This window comes from Rhyacophila brunnea, unplaced genomic scaffold (genome assembly GCF_057557595.1).
Source record: "Rhyacophila brunnea isolate RB1 unplaced genomic scaffold, BYU_Rbru_1.0 scaffold_15, whole genome shotgun sequence".
Classification (NCBI taxonomy): Eukaryota; Metazoa; Arthropoda; class Insecta; order Trichoptera; family Rhyacophilidae; genus Rhyacophila; species Rhyacophila brunnea.
The window spans coordinates 31741058-31766528 of NW_028232806.1; the positions used below are offsets into that span (position 1 = coordinate 31741058).

The window sequence follows — 25471 nt, forward strand, 5'->3', positions numbered from 1 at the left end:
AATTATACACTCAAGAAAAGGGCCGCTTATAGGATGTTGGTTTGTTTCTATATACTTTAACTTATATTACTAAATTATATAATTATTTCTCGGTGTTTTTATTTTTTAAGTAACAACTATCACTCTGACGTTTAATCGTTTGTTTACGTAATGAATTGCAAATGGCCGACAATAATAACTTCGCCTAGGCAACGGAACAATTCTACTATCAAACTTGCGTTTGTATACAGTTGACTGATTCGCAGCTAACTTCATACTGTCGCGCACTTTCGTGTGCGCGCGTAGCTCTCAATTTCACTCTCTACCAAACGCCCCAAAAGAAGTATAACTTCAAAAATACATCCAAGTTTTGTCGATGGATATTCTCCAACGTCTTCAGATAAGCGATTCCGTTTGACCTGGCTTGCATGAGTTTGACATTTCAAACCATATAATTGTGATGTAAACTACTAGTCCTTTTACCAGTTTTCCAGTATGTTCTCATCATAATAAATAATGTTCTTTTATAATATTTATAATTTATTATTTTTTTTCTTTACAGATCCTCCTCTAAAGGACTCCGCGGCACACAGCTTAGTACAACAGGATGCATCTACAAACAATTTAGAATCTGTCCTAAATGGGATCGACTCAGATGCAAGTGCAGATTTTATGCACATGCATTTCGGGACAGACAACGGGACGCTTGTTACATCGCAAACCGGTTCCACTTCATTGCTGCCTTGTGCGGTCCATAATGTTGGAGATGGAGTGGTAAGAATTATATCAATATAATGTCATATTATATTTTAAGAATAGCGACGACTCATTACTTAATTACTATACATTATTTGACATTTAACGTCTAACTCAACTTCATCATAATCATCATCATCATCAGGAGCGCAACAACCCGGTGTGGGTCTTGGCCTCCTCCAACAGCTCCCTCCACCTGTACCTATCCAGTGTGGCAGCTTTCCAATTCGGTACCCCCAGAATACGCCAGTCCATCCAACCAGCGAATCTTTGGCCTGCCTCTTCTTCTACGCCATATTGGATTGCTGGACATCACTCTCTTTGCCGGTTCATTGTCATTCATACGGTGCACATGACCTAGCCATCGCAGTCTCCCAATCTTAATTAGAGTAGAGCCCGTAGAGCTCAGCATTATATCTTCTCCTCCCATTGGTGCCGTCCCTGATCGGTCCATATATACGGCGGAGAATTTTTCTTTCAAAAATATTCAGGGCTCGTTCATTTTGCAGAGTTAATGTCCAGGTTTCCGGTGCGAGGTGAGCGCTGGCTTTACAAGTGTCTTGTAAAGAGTGATTTTAGTTCGGCGAGATAGTATGCGGGACTTCTAACCTAACCTAACCTTACTCAACTTAACTCTTAATAATTGCATAGTGTTGCCTTGTAAATTGTATGATTTTTTATATTTTTTTGTGTGAATGAAATTTTATTATATAAAAACATGTCTAGAGTGTGCTGACAAAATATTTATAGTTTTTATTCATAAGTGCCACCGTTAATTTATAATTTTATTAAACATTAAATATGATTAGAAAAGTAATATGTACCTACATTAAATGCGTCATGCTTCAATTAAGGGTTGAAAAATATTTAACTACCAGAATTTTTCACCACAAAATGTAATAATTAGTGTATAAACAATAACGAAATTTCCAGATAATTCAAGCTTACTTTGAAGCATTGGACATGTAATGAAACCCTATAATGACGTCATAAAAAAATCCCGTTGTGTGAGTAATACTAAGCGCTTAGCTAGTAGCTTGTCACAAAGAAAAAAATCGAATCTTTAGGTAATATTGTTGTGAAAATTACACTATGTAGAAATACCAGTCCAATAATATGGTGCCTACGGAAATGTTTCATTTGAATCTGGTCAAAATATCAAAATCTCCGTTTGATAGATATAATAAAACTCTTTTTTAAAAATTATTTATGATATTGTATATTAACATCAAGATTTAAAATGACGGCAATACTTATTTTTACCATGTCCGATCCTAAGAAGATCATATAGGCCTCCACAGAGTGGTGCTCAACCTATTCAAAGTCATTAAATCGTACGTTATGAGAAAAAAATCAAAATCAATTCACTGCTATGATTTTACTGATTAGTAAATAGGTATAATTAGTATATTATGATAGAAACACAATTTTACAGTGTTTTATTATAATCTTTTTAGTTAGGGTCAAATGCAAAGATAAAACCAACTAATTATAAACCATATGCATAGTTGATTTTTTTACCATGTCCGATCCTAATAAGATCATTTTATAGGCCTCCAAAGAGTGGAGGTTTGTATTAACAGAACATTGTTTTTTATGTACGACAAATGGATGTTAGCTACTTGCTCAACTTATCAGGTTCATATCCTGACTTCAAACAGATACTATGTGTATTTCCAGACCCGGGATTAAAATCTGCGATCCACAAAATTATAAACCGACGTAATAGGTTTTAGTATAACTGAATAATAATTGTAAGAATAGTTTGAGATGTTGCAAGAACCTCTTTTAAATAAACTAATAAGTAGATTGCGTTATCTGCATTAAAGAAAATCAACACTACGAATCATGATACAAAAAATGTCTTTAACATCGATGAACAGGTAGACTCTCAAATTGTATCGGATTTTATTCAGAATGTGTATCAAAGCAATGCGTCAATTATTATTAAAATAAATCTCACGTAGCTAGTTCTAGTAAGTGTTATCATTTTTTGTGTAATAATACATAGACCTACGTTAACGATCATAACTTTATCGGTGAGCTAAGTCGTAAAGAATTGACGTATACTTTCCAACCGAATTGAACTTACTAATAGCGGTAATAAAATTTTTATCAGAAGTTCTATAATCATAACTTGTACTCCGCATATACTGAATTAGACTACGAGAATCCAATAACACTCTGCGAAACTTCTAGTAGTTTATTATCCTTAAATATGACTTGTTCAATTTACGAATTCTGTATTTTATTCACCGAGCGTTTTAATCGCCCTTCTAGTGGCCGTATTAAATTTCCCATTAATCAGTTTCCATTGTTTTCTTTAGAATTTACGGTCCACCGCAAAAAAATTCTCTTTCATTATGTACTGGAGGTGTATGGAGTTTTCTTTTTTTTAATTAATACCTAGCTGGCGTAGGTGCCTTTTAATAATTTCTAGACTCGTATCACTTGAAGTTTATTGTACGTATTTTGATGCTTTCATTTGACATTTTGCGCAGGTTTCATATTAGGGTAATTAATCAAATTTAATGCGTGGTAAAATCTATTAAACCTGTTTCAAGGTTATTTTGTGACCTCATGTCGTGAGGCGGTATTAGTTTATATAATTATAATAAATTAAAACGGTTAATTTATTAACCATCATTTAAATTAAAATCATGCGACAGCATAACAAACTACATATATTATTAAAATACATTTTCATATATTAAACCTGAAATACATGATTGCAATCCTTTGATTTACATACTTAATCATATTTATAATCTTAATACTATCGACTGAAGGTACTTGATCGATTATAAATATAAATTCTAATGGATTCAAGCTCTGTACTATTCCATTCAAGTCGTTTTTTGCGACCCGGGTTTCACCTTTCGGCATCTTCAGGTGCCGTGTACACTCACCAAAGGTAAACACACACTGACAACAAACTCTCTTTACTCTAGCTTATATAATAAATCAATACAATAAAGTAGGCGAAAACTCCATTACCTACCTATCAAATCAAATGTAACAAAAAATACAATAAACAAATTATGAATAGTTGAAGTGTCAGTAAAAAACCTAATTAATAACAATGCACTCGATAGGATATTTTCATAAATCGTCAAAACTTAATAATAGATTCTTTATGAATAATAAAAATACTACACTCAAAAGGTGTAAATCGTCAATTCTAAGAAAAATAATTAATGGGGTTAACTAATGAGATATCAGTCTTTAGTAATACTCTTACATGGTACCCACTTTTTATTTGTTTATTATATTTTTTGAAACCTTTGACTTGATAGGTAGGTAACGGAGTCTTTACCTACTTTATTGTATTGATTTATTATATAGGCTAGTGTAAAGAGAGTTCGTTGTCAGTGTGAGTTTACCTTTACTGAGTATTTATTTATTTTTTTCGTAATCAACCATTGCTAAACGTCAGTTTAATAATGGTTTAGGTTTCTTTAGACCCCCAGAGGAGACATCCCCAAATGGGGACCATTCGGGGGTGTAACACTGCACAGATTAAGTGTTTTTTTTAATTGCTTAGTATCGGCGTCTTTTTTTTTGAGATTTGAATCAAGTACCAATAATGGGTGCATACTTACTCTGATTCCTAGCTGGCGTCAGGATATGACACTTCAGAATTTCACACCCCAAAAATATTATATCCATTAGAAAACTATTTTTTTTGTTAAATATTGGGGTTGCAGCAGGACGCAAACCTGTATCATTGGATTCCGGTCAAAATTCGACATGTTTTATGTTTGATATACCTACATGTACTATATTACTCAAACCAAAAAAGAATAAACAACTCAGATCTAAGTGAATTATCTCTTTCCATAAAAATGAAGTATCCGTCTGTATATACGTTTGTTTGGTAATAATTTAAAAACTACTAAACCAATATCGATGAAGCTTTCAAAGTTTATAAAATACATTCAGTAGGCGTGCATCGTAATTATTGTTAATAAGATAAAAGTATCAATTTACAAAATTAACTTTTAAATAATTAAATTATTAGCAATTTCAATTACGTTATAACAGACATCTTGAAGCAATTCAGACATCAGTTAGTAATTAAGGTTAATACTTTGATTTAAAATACAAAAGAATATTGCCAATAAGTAACGCAATTTAGAAAGCGCTTTAGAGAGTATTGTAAGAACGATAAGTTAAAATTTATCGCGATTAGGATATAATATGATAACTATAACATAGAGGTCAGTGCACATGCGCGCGATTCGCGTGAGTGCAGTTTCGAACCTGTAGGCTGTCGTATTTTTTTTAAAAAGATTTTTTTTAATTACTATCTTTTTTATTCAACGAATAATTCACAATATATAAGAATGTGACATTCGTTTTATTGAACATACAAAATTTGAAAATACACAAATCTATTTTGAAAAAAATACGAAACTCAGCAGGATATTTTTTTTCAAAAATTTTTTTTTTCTATTAGTTATACATTTCTCAGAAGTGTTTTCAAATTGTGTATGAACATCTTATAAATGATACACTTATAAGGTTCAGGCATGGGTTAACATGTCTAACAATCAAACTACAATTTTATTAATCATACGATTTAGTCTGTTTCATTGTGTGTACTTTTTTGTTGTGTAGTTTTCTATTCCCAATTTTCATCGTCGGTAAGTACGCAATATAAATAGAATAATTACAAGATAAAACTTAACAAAAAGATAATTTTTTATATACCACGTTTTTAAATTTTGTGTTGAATCATATAAACATGACAATTCTATATATTAAAAAAAACCTTTTATTGTACTTGATAGAAATATTGAATAAATAAAATAAAATATTTACTGAAATGTCATTTTGACATTTCATATTGATTTCCATAGTAACAATTTCAATATTAATAATTTCGTTGCTAGGACCCTCTTAGCAACCAACAATAATAACTTTCCATTCAAAATAAAAGTAACTGAAAATGAATTCAACTCTGCTTAAAAATGGCTAAAAATTTAAAAGAATGCATTGTCGTCGTATTCTGATATATTCTAATGTCTAGCTAGTCGGGAAGTTAGTTAAAAATCTTCAATCGTCCAATAAAAATCTTGGATAAACAAGAAAATAAATTGTACTGGACACACAAGAAAAAAATAGTACTGGATAAACAAGAATACGAGCTAATAAAAACGTGGTAAAATAAAAATAAGTCACATTTTCTGCATTATTAAAGATTATCATCTCATTTCTGTATTTTTGTTATTGTGCATACCGATATGCCTTATTGTACTGCATTCTGTTACGCAATGTAAATGGAAAAGGAATTTATTGAAAACTGTGTGCAATATCATATTTTCTTTTAAAAATACCTGCAGCGTCTAATATAACACAGGGGTAGTATTGTTTGCTATACTAGAGAAGGTACAACACGTAATATAACTTTACTATTCAGCGAAACAAATTGCTCGGCAATAAATATTGAGAAATAAAATTAAAAAACATTTTTCAAAGCATACCTATTGGTTTATTTTGAGTCTGAAGAAGGAAGCATTTTTAAATTATTTTATACTATTATAGTGGAAGTTTTAAAAGTATTGCTTTATACAATTCTGTAAAGAAATAAGATTTAAAAATATAGTATTTGACAGCTTAATCTGCAAACCTGCTAACTCCATTTGGGCGAATTGTTCAGAAAATAGAAAAAAAAACTTAATAATTTAACTATCGAAAGGAATTTAACAATTCCATAAATACATTAGAATTTTTTTTACAAATAATCGGCACTATAAATTCATCTTCATCATTATCAGCCAGAATTTATCCACTGCTGAATGAAGGCCTCTCCTAGCTGATTCCACTTCTCTCGGTACTGTGTGTTGCGTTGCCATGTACTTTAGCAGAACTTAACCATTTCACCAATTCAGCGGCCTTTAGGTCTACCTTGCGGACGTTTTGTACCTCTTGGGTTACCTCTGGATGACTAGATTTGTCCAACGATTGGGCCTTCTTTGAGCTATGTGTCCAGCAGTAAGATTTTTAGTGAACTCCATTACATCGAAAATCCTTATTTGTTTTCTTATTCAAACATTCCGCTTTTGTCCTTTCGCGTTATGCCCAGCACGCACCTCTTCATACTACGCTATGCTACTCTAAGTTTCTGGATCTCTTTTGTACTTAAGGTCTATGTTACATTCGCATTTAAGTGATTACGGAAAGCACACACTGGTTGAACACTTTGGAAGTCATTTTTGATACAGTGGGAGATAATTTTTGAAGACATTATTACACATTGTGAATTAATACACTACTTTATATATAAAGAAAATTTAGACAGAGAGCAGAATTTTACAATTTACTTATTTTTCAATGTCATAGAATTAGTGTGTATTGTGTTAATCATCTGTAGTAATATCGCAGTATATTCTTATTTCTTGTAAATATCCCTGACAAGTGTGTTCTTTTTTTCTGATCTACACAGCATACCTCGTTCTAAAAGTCACCCTTCGCCACGAATGTATATAAATATACCTATTTATATAATATATCGGGTTTTATAGACTATGAAAAGGCGTTTGATTCCATCAAAAAATTCTCAATTATAGACGCCCTTAGCAACCAAGGAATTTCCAGACGCTACAAAAACATATTGAACAGTATATACAGTGATGCCACAGCATGCGTGAAACTCCACAAACGGTCGTGTAAATTCCCCATTAACAAAGGTGTCCGGCAAGGTGATACCATTTCACCTAAACTATTCACCGCTACTCTTGAGGACTTATTTAAGAAACTTGATTGGGAGGAAAAAGGTGTTCCAATTAATGGGGAGCACCTCAGTCACCTGCGCTTTGCAGATGATATTGTTATACTCTCACAAGACCCGAAAGACCTCCAAGGTAGAATGCAAGAACTCGCGGATGTCAGTCAAAGGGTCGGTCTTAAGATAAATGTCTCAAAGACAAAAGTGATGAGGAACTGTTTTTCGGACCCTGCGATTATCTGTATTTCTGGCACCCAACTCGAGCAAGTCAGCAGTTACGTGTATCTTGGACAGCAGGTGTCCATAGACGAAAGCATGCACGATGAAATTGCTCGAAGAACAAAGCTGGGATAGAGTGCTTTCGGACGTCTGAATAGTATCGTCAAGAGTGACCTACCATTATGTCTTAAGCGTAGGGTGTTTAACCAATGTGTGCTACCCGTGCTCACGTATGGCTGCGAGACGTGGACCCTCAACACGAGAGATGTCCAGAGAGAGTCACACAGCGAGGAATGGAGAGGTGTATGTTGGGCATCACGCGAAAGGACCGTAAGAGAAACGAATGGGTTAAGAAGCAGACAAGAGTACGCGATGTAATAGACATTGCCAAACAGCTGAAATGGAGATGAGCGGGGCACATTGCTCGCCGAAAGGACGGCCGCTGGACAAATGCCGTCATCCAGTGGTACCCAAGGGGCACAAAACGGCCACAGGATCGCCCTAAAAGCCGCTGGATTGACGAACTGGTAAAGTTCGGCGGAAATACGTGGCAGCAAACGACACAGGACCGAGAGAGTTGGAGAAAGCTTGGGGAGGCCTTCATCCAGCAGTGGAATGACCCCGGCTGATGATGATGATATAATATAGCTAATTTGTAAATCGAAATATTCCGGACACCACAGTGGACTAAAAGGGAACTATTTTGAAATAGTATACCATCATTCAATATTGCAACTAAATATGCTAGTATTCACAACGACTGAATAAATTTAGATATTAATTATTATCCTTAGGAACCCTTGTAAGACGAAATATTATAACATATTTAAAGTCAACGACCTTCCTTATGTTCATCTAAAACAAAGGTTATTTCAGTTGTAAATTGCTTTGCCAATATTCAAACCCGCAACATAATACAAGAAATACATTGTAGAGTGAGAACATAGCAGAGTGAAGCGATAATAATACTGGTTGGAGAATAAACTTGTACGCGATTTTGTCGTTATACGAAGATAATTTTACTATTAAAGCTTTTGAAAGCTTATATTTCTTAAGTTTTATAATTATTGATTAATTTAATAAAACGCAAATTTGTTAAATAATAAAAGTGGAATAAGTACTAACAATATTAGCGTTTTATTAAATCAATCAACAATACAAAGCAGTTCCACCATGAATTGACAGTTAACACAAAGAAAAGAAAAAAAAATATGTTTCATAAATTTTATAGTTAGATATTAAAAATAGTGACGTTATAATAGGTATAAAACGTCTTAAAAAATAGGAAAATGCCAAGCAACGCTCTTCTTCCTTTTGTACTATATATTATATAATCGAATATGGGTAAAAATTTTCTTCTAGATTTTCCCGGTTTGACGCTGTTTTAACATTACTTTTACGATACTAATAAATTCTGCTCATTATATAGTGATGTCACTTTATGTTACCGTAAAAGATTGACACTATCACAATAGGCAAAAGGGAAATGCTTATTTTGGCAACATATAATATATTAAGTCTAATAAGGTTTCATCATTATTATTTGTTATTAATTGTTTTATCTTTCAAATTATGAATTACGTATCAAAACTTAATTATCATCATACGAGTATACATTCTTACAGTCTACAAGTTAATTTTGTCGTAATTAGATAGAATTTTTTTCCGACCATGTCCGATCCTATTAGGATCATATGGGCCTCCACAGAGTAGAGGTTTGTATTAACAGATTTCGTTTTTTACGAGAAATAGATGTCAGCCACTTGATCAACCTATTAGGTCCATACCCTGACTCACACACAAATTGAAAGACAATATGTGTACTTGCCAGACCCAGGATTCGAACCTTGGACCCACGGCGTGATAGTCCAACGCTTAAGCCGCGCTGCCACCGTGGGTGTATATTAGATAGAATGCCCGTAGCTAAATTGGTAAATCACATTGGTGAAAATCCTGTAGTGACAGGTTCAAGTCTCGACGGGCGTCGTGTTTTTTTTTTAATAAAGATATCTATATATATGAGGTGTTTTGAAATTATGTTTGTTCAATATTAAAAATGTTACATTCACAAATCATGTGAATTTTTCGTCGAATATTTAAAAATAATCTATTTATAAATGCTAAAATCAGTACCTATTTCTATTTTAAAATGAGTCACCGCGTGAAAGTAGCATGGCAACGCAATGTGACAGGGTAATATAACAGAATTTATCATCACAACTCAAAACAATTATGTTGCTTTTTGTCCGTCGCGTCGCTTTACCGTGTCCACACCCCCGAGGGTACTTGGCACATTTAGTTATTTATAGCCGTTTATATAAAACTATAACCTCTCAACTGTAAGATGTAGACATTTTGGTGGTTAAATGTTAAGCCGCCGGGTTCAGAATGATTCCTAAATGGTTGTTACCAATGGTTATTGTTATATCTATCGGCGCGTTGGTTTAGCCATTACGCCATTGTTTCAGTGGCGTTCGGATTATAAGTCAAATGGTACAGTGACCCTAACAATAATACTATTGTCGATACAATTAAATAATAATAAGTGTTATTGATATGTATAATATTCGTTAAGGCTTTACGCGGAAGTACTATATGGAACGGGAAATCATTAATTTTAAGGGGAAATCCTGAAAAATATATTATGTAATGTGGACATATCGGGGGTTTTCTCGGTGATGCTGATGTAGCCCCGATGTCGATATTATCTGTTCTGGAAGGTTGCATTTAGTGTGCGTAATATGGTTATGCGGGTAGCGAGGAATGATACACAATGGTTTCATTTTCTTGTTTTTATATTGTAGATAAAAAGTTTGGATATACACGGCACTAATACAGAACTGTCACATTAGTTTTTATGTTGAGTTTGAAGGTTTACATTATGATTTGATTTGAGGTTAAATATTACGCGGAGCTGCGTGCGTAAATGGGCTACACTATTGAAGGGCCGAAATGCAACTGATTTATTGACTGTCATTTCCTGTTAGTATTATTATCTATGCTATATAAATGAGCATAGATTATAATGCGAAAGTTGTAGGGTTGAGTAAACCTCTACAGACACTAACCAACAAACCTAACAAAAAAAATAATTTAATGATTGAAAACATTCTACTTATTATTTATCAGCCGAGATCGATAAACCTTTTGTGAATGCTTCCTAGTTTTTCTCCACCACGTACATTCATCTAATTTTAGAAGTTCGCCTATCCAGGATGTTTTAGGGCGTTCGTGTGATCGTTTAGTACCCTTTGGGTACATCTGTATAGCGGCATTTTTCCAACAGTAGTCCACACGTGAAACGACATGTCCAGGCAATTGCTATTTTAAATGCGTTTGACTGAGTTTTTAAATATATCTTCAATAGTATAAGAATAGTTCTGTAGTGGGCAACGACCTCGGACATTGTCAGCGTTATTTCGATAACATAAGAATCAACAAATCATGCGACTATCACACAATCGTCACATCTACAATAGATAGCATATTTGACAGGTGTGACATAATTTGATGCGGTTACACTATATTGGTCATCGAAATGCCTCAAAGTTGCAACAATGCAGCGGCCAGCAGATTTACCAAATGCAAACTATACTAACAATGCCTCTCGAAATTTACAGAATATGCATTTATATACATAGCGAGTCATAGTCATTATGAGGGATTATCTCAGTTCGTTCGGTAATCTCATCCCTTTTACATAATAAGCCTTATCAGTATACCAGTAAACTCAATCATAACTTTGCCTTGTAATTTTACCATTGTACTTAGTTATTTGTCAGCAATAAATTCTGTCCTTGATTCATTCAAGCTACTACAATCAGAATGTCATATCTACACCTTCGCCCTTCATTTACTGATTCAAAAATATTCAAATAATATCATCTTAATATTTATAAATTTAAAAAATATTTACGCCACTGAATGAGCACCCTTGTTTATGGTAGTAAAAGAAGCAATCGATGTAAATAATGGTAGTTCGTGGGGCTAATAGCTCTTCCTAAGAAACCGCCGAGAAATATACTGGCACATATTGTCTGTCTGCACCTTATTTATGGCATGCAATGTATGGGGAAAATAATATATGTGCGTAGGTACAGGCCTAACTTGCTTGTTTGTGATGTAATGTTTTACCCTCCGAAATGAACTCGGCCGGTATGTTTGGGTCAAACCAATTTTAATTAATATTAATACATGCTAACTTTTCTTAGGTCGTACACTATAAACAAAAGTTTGAATATTAAATACAGAATATCATACTTAAGTCCATCAATAGAATTTCTGAGACATTTGCATTGTGCTGATAAAACGGTGTTTTTTCGTTGAATAATAATACTATATATTTGTCATATTATATTGTCACGATAAAAATCCAATGATACGACTGACAGAAAAAAAACAAAACAAAAGATAGATGTAGGTAAAATACAAAAATAAAACGATCAACTACACAAAACTAACATTTTCCAATCCACATGTCAGGCTAAGCTTCCTTACATAAAGCCAACATTTAATCGACCATAAACAAATAACCATAAACAATACAATAACAAAGAGATGGGTAATAGGTAAAAAATATTAATAAATTAATACTTATTAATGATTGTGTTCCATAATGCTTTAACGTCATTCCATTGCCGATAAGTGCTAAAAATTAATCCAAATAAGCATACAAAAAGAAATCTTAGTATAAAAACGATTTATTTATTTATTTAAGATTCTAAGTTGACAGTCCATTGTAGAGCCTCAGATGTTTAACCCTTTTTTATTAAGGGTTTCGCCGTCATCTACGTGATGCACGTGTCCTGATCACAAAAGTTGGCCATATGTAAAATACATTCGATTCAGTATAATATTATTATCATCTCTATTAATGGTTTTTGGAGGACCTTTCTCTCAAAATTAATTGTTTCTGTACATAAGTGTTTTAAGAACATTGTTTTTTTGAAAAGCATATTAAGCATAGCAAGTAAAACATTGTGAGTCGACATTAACATGTCTTTTTAACCTTTAAATACATGATGTCAACCTTTTGATTTACATATCGTTTTTTCTATGTAGAGTATTATTACAAAAATTAACACTGGTACCTGTGTATTTTATCAGAACACTTTCTTAACTGCAGAGAACTGCAAGTTTTTAAATACAATATCATTCACACAAAAAAAAGAAAAACACAATTTGTTGCTAAAAGATAACACCATGCAATTAAGGGTTACATTTATATATATTATTGATTATATTTCTCATAATAAAAGTATTTATAAATTGCTGCTTATATAATATTATAATAATAGTTCTAATGGATTTCTATTTGTACTATTCCAACTCAAATGGAAAAGTACAAAACTTAACTTGAAGTAAAATTCCATCAACTAACTTTGGTCAATAGTATTAATATTATAATAATTGTTTTTTTTAATAGAAATGAGATATTTTTTTTTTGGCCGATGGCGATTTAGGTAGAACATGACGAGGGTTCTTAACAGATTTTTGTTTTACGAGAATTGAATATCGACTGCTGTATCTGTAAACCAGCTAAAAAGCATGGTTTCTATACTCACACAAAATTTCAATCTTCTAAACTTATAAATAAATGCGTTATTGTTCATGAAACAAAACAGCCAACCGAAAATGCCAAATTTATAATGTTGTAAATGAAGCATCTCCGTTCTTTATACAAATTCCTTTATATATAAAAGGCAAGCTAAAATAGTGTATTAATTCATAGTGCAGCTTATTTTTGTGTATTTTTGGAATTGTTAAATTTATGTTTTTTTTGCTTTCCTGAATAATTTGTCTAAATGCAGTTCGCCGGTTTGCAGATTAAGCTGTCGATATTGATGATTAGCCAGTCACTTTGGGTTTTAATACACTAAAAAAAAGTAAATTTTTCAGACCCGAGATTCGAATCAGAGACTTCCGACTTTATAAGACGATACCGCTCGGCTATCGCGGATGCTAATAATATGTTAATATAATAAATTATTATCAATGTAGTAATTGACGGTTCGTTAAAAACTTGCAATATCATTTTTTTGGCAAAATATACTAGGAACATTGTATATAAAATAAATCTTATTTTTCGGTTATCTTTTAGTCTTAATTCTATAAATGGTTTTTGTAATCATTAATACTCAATTCATTATTGTATCTAGAAAATTAATAACGTTAAATTTATGAGTAAATAAAATATAATACGTAATAAAATTATATCATTCTGAGAGTTGCAAAAACAGAATGTATAATAAAATAGAAATTATCAAAAGTCAGCGCGAGTGTCAAATCTATGTATGTAATAGCGACATTAGCCAGATAGATAGACGACTTCAAACTTTATCGGGATTTTAGCTTGTTGACATCTTTACTGTTGGATTTTTGAACGTTGGAATTATGACCTTAATGTAATATAAAACTAGGTTACATGCTTAATAATAAATAATATGTTTATATAACACAATTATGAGCAAATAAACGTTAATAATATTGTGAAAATATTGATATTATTTTCATTTTAACACAATCACTGCTGACCTTTTAATTAATTTTTAAACACCAAATTTAAATAACTTGTTAATTATATCTCCAATGGCCAAGTACAACGCGCCAGTCTCGGTGTATGTACTAAATGAATTAAACTGAATCTTCTTTTTATTGTGCCATCCCCTAGCGGAGGTCGGCCACCATCAAGGCAATCTTATCTTTGTCGTCTACTACCCGGAACAGTTCAGTGGAGCTGCACTCGTACCAATCACGGAAGTTCTTAAGCTACGAAATGCGGCGCCGTCCTCTGCTACGCTTCCCATTGATCTTTCCTTGAATGACAAGTTGGGTTGGACAAGGACATGGACAAGGTTGTATTTTTGTCCTCTCATAATGTGGCCGAGGTATTCTAGTTTCCTGGTTTTGATACTACGTAGAACTTCTCGGTCCTTCCCTATTCGATTGAGAACTTCAACATTTATCACCCGGTCAGTCCAAGAAATTTTAAGGATGCGTCTATATAGCCACATTTCGAAAGCTTCAAGTCTCCGTGACATCTCTTGGTTTGGCGTCCATACTTCCATACAATAGAAAAGAATTGAGAGAACATAACAACGTACCATACGCAGTCTAAGACCTAGGTTAAGATCTTGGTTGCTAAGGAGGCGTCTCACAAACTCTCTCTCTTAAACTGAATAATATACAGAATATTAATTAAAGGGGTATTAATTTCATTTAAAATAAGTAAAATAAGTAGGATAATCCTAAAAAATATACATAATTATTATATAAATCATTGGCAAAGTAGGATTCATAATTTAAATTTGTCTCTATATAAAGGGGTAAAAAAACCCTCGCGTGTGCGTTTGAATTTCCAGGTAGGTACTATTCTGAATAATTTTTTATGTAATTTAAAAACAATTATTGAACAATTTTTGATACAATTAAAAACATTTTTTTCCGTATCAAAACTGTATAGGTACTTACATATTACGACCTGATATTTTTTTAATATTAGGTGTTTATCTAGTAGTAGCGAGGGGTGGAGGTAGGCTGGATTTGTCATAAATAGTGGACACTAAGCTTTGTCAGTCATATTTTTTTATTGAACTAAGAATACAATTGGTGCTGGTTAGTTTTTAAAATTCAATCCAACTCTGCCTAAACCAAATAACAATAGTTTAGGTATGCTATATGGGCAGTTCAACAAAAATAGTGCAGACTTTTTCAGTTATAAATATTTGTTTTCGTTGAATTAAGACTAACATAGTATTAGTTAGTTTTTTAAAATTCAGTAAGCCCCTCCTAAAACAAGCCATAATCAATAAAAATACTCTATCTATTTATAAAATATCTAAAATTATGCCGTTAAAACAATATATAATTTTAGATATTTTATAGATAAAAAGATATTTTTAATCGATTATGGTTTGGTTTAAGCAGAGCATAGTGGATTTAAAAAAAGTAACTAACACTATCTATAATATACAATTAATTCAACGAAAACAAATACTTATACTATCGACCGAAGATACTTGATGGAATTTGATTTTGAATTTAAATTTTAATGGATTTAAGTTTTGTACCATTCCATTTGAGTCGTTTTTTGTGACCCCGGCTTGAAGATGTCGAAAAGCGAAACCCGGGTTGCAAAAAAATGTCTTAAATGGAATGGTAAAAAACTTAAATCCATTAGAAAATAAACACGTTTGACTGACAAAGTTCAGTGTGCACTATTTATGTCGGATCTTAACAGCCTACCTCCATCCTTTGCCACTAGTATTTACATAATATTTATTATTAGTCAATTTAACGCTAAATATGCTTTATTATACCAATACTAAATTTACCTAAATTGGATATAACAGTTCAAATGATTTGCGTTTTCTTTAATCTTTTAATGTTATTTTCGATGAGACACATTACTATGTTATAGATGCTATCATAAGGTTCCTAATAATTGACAAGACTTAAGATATTATTGTATACATATTTTGATGGGCTTTTGGGGTTCGATGGGTGAGTTACCACTTTGAGAGTCGTCGATGTGTCGTAGGTTATGGCGTTGAGGATGATGATGAAGAAGTCGAAGATGTGTGCAGGAGCGAGTTTTATTAGGCGTAACGGTTGATACACTAGTATGTTACAGCAGTTATGTTACAATACTAAACTTATGATAGGTACGGATCCGAGGTCCGCATCTCGGTACAATCAGATGTTGGGCGAGGCGATATAGAGGCTGCGATGGTAACACACTGGCAACGTATATTCGAGTGACATTTTTTTTATTCGTAATTTATACAGTCAAAAGTAATACCTAAACATTATATTCCAGTACATAATTATATTGAACGAGTCAGCGGTTTAAATACGAGTAGCTGTGAATTTTATTTATTATTACAGTCATAATATAATATGATACTATGGGAATGGATATTAGACTAATTTTTCATTGCAATACCGTATTTAATATCGCCAATCAATCTGCTGATACAGGTAAATAGATGTTTACCGGTATATGAGTCCCTGGGAATTGATTATTACGGTCGAATAATTTGATACATTAAAAATAGATATTTGATCAATAATTTATACTAACAGCTACAGGCTTTTCATATAGTATACTTATTCACAGTTGTGGCTGTATATCATTATTTTGTCCCACAACCAAGTATTGTTTTACAGCCAACGGAAAAATATGTCAGTACGCCGGGAATAAATTTCCTTGAAATAGACCACCATTTTTTTACCTTACACAAACCATACTATAAATTTAAGGCTTTCAAGTTGATCTATTTCAAAAACAGTGATGTAGCACTTTCCAAAATGACGCATCCAAAGGCTTTGGAGAATGAAAGGGGTGAGTTTAAAAGCTTATTATACAAAACAATTTACTTGGGTACAGTAAAGTGACATCAAAATAATTGTTAGTTCAATGACCCTAGTTTGAGAATTACAGTTACTATTAACTTGAACTATTATTAGGTTTATTGAAACGAATAACTCACAAGGTATAAGAATGTACTTAAGATTCTTTTATTGAACATTTGGCTCACGGAAAAAAATCAATAAATAATTAGCAAATGCAAGTACGTTATAACTAAAATTTGATGAGATCCTGACACCGGTTAGTAATAAGGTAATATTAATAGGTACTTTGATTTCAAACGCCCGACTGCCAAAAATTAACGAAATTTAGAAAATGCTTCACGGAGTATTGTAAAAACCACTAGTTAATTTTGTTGCAATTAAATAGGGCGACCATAGATTTGTTGATAGAGCACATGGGCGTAAATCCAGTGGTCACAGGTTTAAGTCCCGTCGAGGATAGTGCTTTATCTGTAGTGTTTTATAATTATATATGTTCAATGTAAAGAATGTTATACTCTGAAATCTCGTGAATCAGAATTTCTATTTTAAAGCAAGTCACAGTGTGAAAGTAATTCCCATATTTTGTTTTAAAAGATTTTTTATTATGTTTATGTATTTGTCTGAGGTGTTTTCGAAGTATGTGTACAATTAAAATGTCAGTCAGTATTTACGAAAGGTTTGCCGTTTGGTCAGCGTCAAAATGCACATAATATAGGTTAAAAATAATTATTTTAACGTTTCTGTCATTGTTAAGACAATCACTGCAAACCTTTTAATTACCACATTTAAATAACACATTAATTATATCTAATGGCCAACGACTCCAAACGCGCCAGTCGCGGTGTTAGCACTAAATGATTTAAATTGTATGCCATTGATGACGAATTGAGAGTTTGGGAGTATTGTAAACCTTTTTTTTTTTTCATGTAATAATTATTGAATAACTTTAAAATATGTTTATAGGTAGGTAAACGTTGACTCAATAATTGAGTAAAAATAAAAAAAATATCTATTAAGGTATTTTTATATAAATTGATCTTTATTTTTGATTTTTATGATGATTGCGCTCACATTAAAAAAATACTTAAACGTAATTTGGGAATTTAGCCCCTACCCTTATCTTACACAATTTAGTTACAGAGCATTGACATACATACATAAAGCATACTGTGTGAATGAAAGCAAGTTGTCAGTGAATATGTTTATTTATGTGTTTTTACATTAGGGTTAAATCAAATCAATGCTTTAATTTCTTAGTTTCTTATAAGAAGACTACTACTAATTCAATTTATCATGATTTAGCATTGGATCACAATACAGTATTACCAGCACCATACATCATACTATGGCAATGCCATATAGTACGTAGATTGCTTTTGTAGCACTACTGTAGGGTGCGAATAAGATGCGGGAAAAAACAATAAAATATGTTTTTTCCATGTCTGATTTTAAAAAGATCATAATATGGACCTCCACAGAGTGAACATTTTTGTTTAACGGGAAACGGATCTTAGCCAGTTTCCCAACCTATTAGGTTCATATTATAGTCCAAACACAAGTACTGTTCAGTTATGAGGAATACAGCTGAAAACACATTTTTAAAACACCTGATATACTGGATTATTTGTTAGTTTGGGTAAGTTTAAGTTAGGGTAGGTTGGGTTAGGTTAGGTTTGGTTAGGTTAACCTTACAAATAATCCAGTATATCGGCTATTTTAAAAATGTGTTTTCCGCTGTATTCCTCATAACCGAACAGTACCCAAACACATATTAAAAAACAACATCTGACTTTGCCAAACTTGGGAATTGAACCCGTCATCCACGACATTGTAAGCTATCGTGGCAACTGCTCAGCCATTGTCAGGCGTTCCCAAAAATACATTGTCCCTACTCAATAATTATATGATCTATGTTAAAACTATTCATTTGCAATTGAATGTAATTTTAGTTAAATATAAGAATATATCCTATATCCTAAATTACTTGACACAGTAAATTGAAAAATGTATGTCTTGCACGTGTAAAACAAAAGACGCACCGGTTTTCAGGGCATTGAAAAAAAAGAGGAGTGAATCAGAGGAAAACAAAATCAGTCGAAGAATGACTTTTTAGAATACGTTTTGTCTTTTTAGTAGACATTTTAAGAGCCTGCTTTGAAAACACAGATTTGGAAACATGAAAAGACAATGAAAAAGCTTCTCACGTTTAAAAAATAGGTTTTACGTAAGGTATAAAATTTAACATTAATTTACTGAAAAAAATACAAATTTGGACTGACATAATATAAAGTTTATTTTTACGTTTGGTATAAAAAATGGGCATATAGGTAACTATACCATCACCAATAGCGGCCTTAAGCCTGGCAACGGGGTAGGTCAATTTTGAATATATTATTTTAATTTGCCTTTTCGTTGTATACTTAAAAGACGTATTGCAAATTAGCTTTTTATACATTATAGAAGAAGTATTATAAATTTTTATATGTAGGTTACTTACCCTTAAAAAAATTCCATTTTTCACGTTGTCAACTCATCGTTAACCGAAATTGCACCCAACACGTTATAATTTTTTGTAAATTAGGTCAAAAAATAAACTTTGTGTGTCTATTTATACACCTAATAACTGTTGTACTTGATACTATTTAAGAACATAAGATTAAAATAATCAAACACATTTAATAAAAACTCCGTTATAATACCTAGTGTTATGGAATGGCGGGATCATTTATATATAAACACTTTTTATATTTCCACTGATCTCATTAGAAGGTAACTTTATGATTAATATAGCAGATTACATTTTAATCGGTAACTTGTACACAATGGTTTAATACAGAAAATGCAGTCGATGGGTTTTACTCAAAGGTTGGATTTAAACTGAACTACAAATTAATAACATAATAATATGAAATTTTCAGAGAACAATGGTCAGTTTGAAATAATAAGCGACAACAAATAAGAATAAAAAGGTTTGCCGCACAAATGAGACCTTGAAACCACAGAACAAGACTCTTGAAACATTTAAGGAAAAATTTATATCATTCTGTTTCATTTTACATATTGAAAATAGTATAGCTGTCTCGTTTTCGGCAATGACCAAAATTTAGTGTATGCAAGCGATAAAACAATATGAAAAAAAGGCGTGTTTTGTGCTTTCTTTCCGTCTCACATATGATAAATGAGAGAGAAAGAAATATTATTAAGAAATATGAATCTTGGCGTTCATGAAATTGACCGAGAAACGCTTGTGAGAGTTGAGATACGTGTGTGTGTATGGTGGTTAGATACACGTACATACAAATTAGCGTGCGTCACGTTACGATCGCTCGCCAAAACGGAAAAAGGCGTAGGATAATAATATATAGGAGATAATTGACATTGTATAATGTATATAGATTGTAAGATATTTATTTTTGGGAGGTCATTGACTATTTGACCCTAGGAGCCAGCCGCTCATGACCATCACCACTAGTTTTAGAATTCTGTATGGATCTTGGTCGACGTCAGGATGACTCACAATGCCTGCCTATCCATTACTGCAGTTCACCAGTTTTTACAACCCAGAAAGGTGGAATCTCTATCAATGTGTTATTGAAGTGTTCTTAACTTTTAAAATGTTTAAAATTTTATTGTTTCCTACGGGTTTAATTTCATGAGTGTTTTTGGAGGTCGTGTTTATTCTATCCTTGGCCCACTTATGAGCTTTTCTTGCATTATTCTTAGCTCCAGAAACATTAAATAAAACTTAAAGTTAAGTATAAATCTTTCAAATGACGCCATATTTTTATTGGTAATTTTTCAAAATATTTATGTCAAACATAATATTATCAAGATATTACACATAATTTATTTGAGTGAGCGAAATTCAAAGTCATTTGTCAATAATAATTGACAATGAAAGTATTGTATAATATACAATATTCAAGGCTTTCTTCTATGGTTCTAATTAATTTAAGCTGGTTTCGCCTTTCAGCATCTTCAGGCACTATTTTCATTCACCAATGACAAAGAATACAATTAATTCTCGATACAATATAGAAACGTGTAAAACTTATTAGTTGTTACTGTGCAAAGACACAATCATAAAAACTAGTGTAGGAGAAACCAGCATAAATACATCAGGCACCCACTAACAGTAGCAATGGGTAGATGTAGGATGTAGAGATCTGACATAAATAGTGCAAGTTAAACTTTGTCAGACATAGATTTTATTCTTTCTTATCTTCTTTCACCCTGTCATGACCCAGTATTGGGGCATAGAGCAAGCACAAGTTTGGGCCACTTCCCTCGATCCATCGCCAACTCTTGCGCCTTCCGCCATTACAGACCTGTAGCGCATAAATCGATTATGTAGCACCGCTGCAGGGTGAGGGAGGGCCGGCCACGACGAAACCCTTGAGGCTGTGCCACAAGGGTACGAAGTATCGCACTCTTTGGCGGCACAGATTGCAAATGGTGTTGGTTAGTTTTTAAATTTTTATTAAATCCTGCCTAAAGCAAACTATGATAGATATTAGATAAAAATATTCTTTTATCTATACACTTTTTAAACTTATGCCATTAAACCATTGATAACTTTAGTGATTTTGTAGATAGAAGACTATTTTTTATCTATTGTGGTTTAATCGAATTTTAATGACCATCTGCAATTTGTATTCTTAGTTACATAAAAACAAATACCTAAGTATGACTGAAAAAGTGTAGTGTGCCATATTTATAACGAATTTCCACCTTTTGCAACTGTTCACTAATAATACATTAAGTCAGCGCGTTAAAATGTTAATATTAATAGACCATGGACCTAATTAAAGTATTGGCAACTTAATCAAATTAGGCAATGAGAAATGTCACTAAATAACATATATTTTAATAAATACAGACTATACATAATTGGTAAACTAAATGTATTAATTAATTGTAGTATACATTTTCAGACTGACTTACTTACTAAGTAAGTTTACAACTCTCGCAATATACCTATATATACTTATAGTTTCGTATGTAAAATCTCAGATTGGATAAAGTATTGGGTTATTTGGGAAGGTCAGCCTGTCATATAGAATAGGTAGGCCCTGCAACGGTGCCCTATTTAATTTTAATATTTCCTGAATTGAAGGGATTATCGCAAGATATGTAGATATGCCACATAATTATGAATTTGTTGATTTTCAATAAAACCAATTCCCAAGGCATGCACACATTTTACTTAAGACACTTTAAAAAATATACACTGATGTCTCAATAATTATAATCAATGTGACTCAAATCAACTCAAATTTTGCTAAAAAATGGTTATAACAATAATATGATATGACGTACCAGTCAAAATTGATATCGGTCAGTCATCCACGCCTTCTGTTCTAAACATAATAATTAGTTGTGAGATATATCGATCATTTTAATGAGGATAGTAATGTTTCCTGTTATAATAGTGCACGAACAATAATATTAAATTGTTCATATCTCCAAACTATGTTTCTGTGGCATATCATTGTCTTGCAATAACCTCTTCATTTATATTTATTTATGATCACCCGTATTTCCTCAGAAATAATTTTTCACCCTTTTCAATGTTAAATGTATGATTTCCATTAAATAAATGGTTTAAAAAAAGTCATTCTTTAGTCTTAGGGTTGCTAAAAGATCTGAAATTCTAATACTTCTTGTGAGAGTCTTGTGTAAGTTTGTTTGTATAGACCGAAGTACAATTATTTATTTAAATGACTTTACACGTCATTCGGAACATCCTATTCTATGACGTTGTCATTAAGTCTGACGATTATCATTAAATGGTCAGTAAGAATTTTTAAAACAATATTCTTCAACTTCTTTCATTACCTGCAAGCCTTGTACTGGATTCCATCATTTTTTTTAAAGAATTCCTTCATTTAGTCACTCTACCTTACCGGTGTTTACATTCTGACCCCTTAAATAGCCAAACTGACCAACACAATTAACCTTTTGAGGCTTTCTGGCGTGTATATAATATAAACACAATATCTATTCCATGTTAGTTAACTTTTGAAAATGTTAACTAACTTTTTTGTGGAAGACAATTAGGCCTTTCTTCCACCTGAGTAATATGGAATCTTGTGGTACTGCACATAATTCTAATTGGCCATTTCGCGAGCAATATAATTTTAAAGTAGGATATAATCTTGATTCCAGATAGCAGTTATCGTAATTCGGACTGAGTATAATATTCTTGTTTCTGGCTTTCATTAAATAATAAATACCACTCATAATAAAAGACTTTAGATTAAATTCATCGCTTTAAATATTATTTTTTTTATTCAATGCAAATGGTTTTTTTTACTAATGTCTGAAATCTGGTTCTGACTTATTTATAATTTTTAGAACACAAATGTTATTACAACTATGTAATAACATCGTATAGTGTGTACAGAAATTCATGTTGAAAAAATATTATTTTTCAACCTGTCAAAAACAGTCAAAAATAATAATGGGTGGTGATAAAAAATACTTTTCAAAGAACCGTATGTTAATTCACCTTATGATTACATTTTATACATCAAACGAAAGCATACGACCTACATAATAATGAAACATACAATCTAAATGGAATATTAAGAAACAGTATTTCTGAATCTGAAAGTATTGAAATATCGTGTTGACATTAAAAGCAGTCATATTTCTAATCGCTGGTGACATGGGTGTATACGTTACGCCTTTTATGCATTTTAGCATTATAATAAATGAAGGTACTGAGAGGTTTGTAGCTTTCTTCTGATAAATATTGCTAGCAACCATTTAACAGGATATACTGAAAAGAAAAAAACAGTTAAAAGCCTCTTCAGGGGGGTAGGTATACATGATCCATATCGAATTGAAGGCTCAATAAAAAGGGTTTTTCTAATTAGTTATGCATATGTACTAACAATCGAATGTCTATATAAATACGAGTTTAAAACGATTCCGCGCTGGGACAACTGGGCGCCATGCAATCGAATGAAATTCAAAAATAAATAGACGTTCGTAAACTGTAGGTAGTTTTAAAATATATACTTAAATTATTATTATTTTATACTTGGTAAGAATTTAAATATGCACGCGTAAATAATGACTTAATTGTGCATATTATGTTTAAGTTTCAATGAGAAAGATTTATTTTATCTTTATAAAAAGCCTTAGGCATGATAATTCTCAATCCATAATTAAAAATAATTAAAACAACTAGGTAGTAGATGGAAACTGAATAAAATTTCTCGTCTACTATATAACTGTATAAAATCGTAACTAACGTCTATTTATTTCATTCGACAGTGTGGCGCCTAATTGTTTTAGCGCCCAGTTGTCCCATTCCCTAAAGTACGATGAATAGTTTTTTGGTAAATTTGTTTTTTTATAAATTCTTTAATAATTTGGAAATAAGTCAAAAACACATTCATTAGAAACAGTCTTGAAAGAATGAATTAGATTCCAGTCAATGTATTGGGTCCCGCCAATCAACTATATTTTTCAAATGGATGTGTTTCAAAATTATTTATGTTTGATAAATACTGCTGCATTCTTAAATCTTCCAAAATATTCTTTGAATAAAAAAAAAAGTTACATAGGTCAAGGTAGGCCTATAACAAGTTGTCAAATGCAGTTTGAAAGATTTTATCATTTTATTGTGTGCTCGGTAAATAATGTATTCTACTTTATTTACCGATGTCTTATAAGTCCAGTAAGATATATCTTTTAGGGATTTTATTCTATTGAAAAAAATCATGATCCCAAAGCTTTGCACATCAAAATGAAAAGCTCAGATATAAAGCAGCCGTTAAATAAATCACCACCTGACCACTAAACTGAGACCTCTACGCTTTTTGATCTACGCCGTAGCACCAAGCTAAGATATAGTCTTCTACGTCATAAAATCAAGGCGACTCAAAAAACAATTTTCAAAATGATGTTGCATCAGAGATGACCAAAGCTTTGCACATAATAAATTTTCAGAATAATAAATTCACATACATTATAAATAAATGCTCTTTGATCTCACATGACATACTCAAACACTCAGGTATTCTTTTGTGCTCAATAGTGAGTACAAAAAATATAAAATTTGATTTATTATTAAAATATTTTGCTAAAGAATAATATTATGTATAATATTATCAAGTAATAAAACAATTGAAAAATATTCATTTAAATTACAATAATTTTCGACATAAATACCTACATATTATTATGTTATAATAAATTGTCAATGTGATGAAAAGTTTTTATTTTAATAAATTAATTTAATAAATAAATTATTTAGGTCTTATTTACTTAGTCGAATTCTATTTTACAGGTGTGCACTCAATAGTACGAGTATTATATTAATTCATAGATAAAATTTATTAGTATATTCGGTGTGACACCATTATCAAAACTACTACAAGTTTAATATTTTTACTGCCAGGCTTCAAAGATTTTTTTTTG

The 25471-nt window shown here is 31.9% G+C and overlaps 1 protein-coding gene across 1 annotated transcript in view; it reads left to right on the forward strand.

The window, feature by feature from the left end:
- Positions 1-657: 657 nt before the first annotated feature.
- The window catches only part of LOC147075246 (lachesin-like), a 75304-nt gene continuing 50490 nt past the window's right edge, over positions 658-25471 (forward strand). The window contains exon 1 of the mRNA XM_085942902.1: positions 658-753. Within this exon, the coding sequence (XP_085799028.1) occupies positions 658-753 (96 nt within the window). The remainder of the gene's footprint in view (positions 754-25471) is intronic.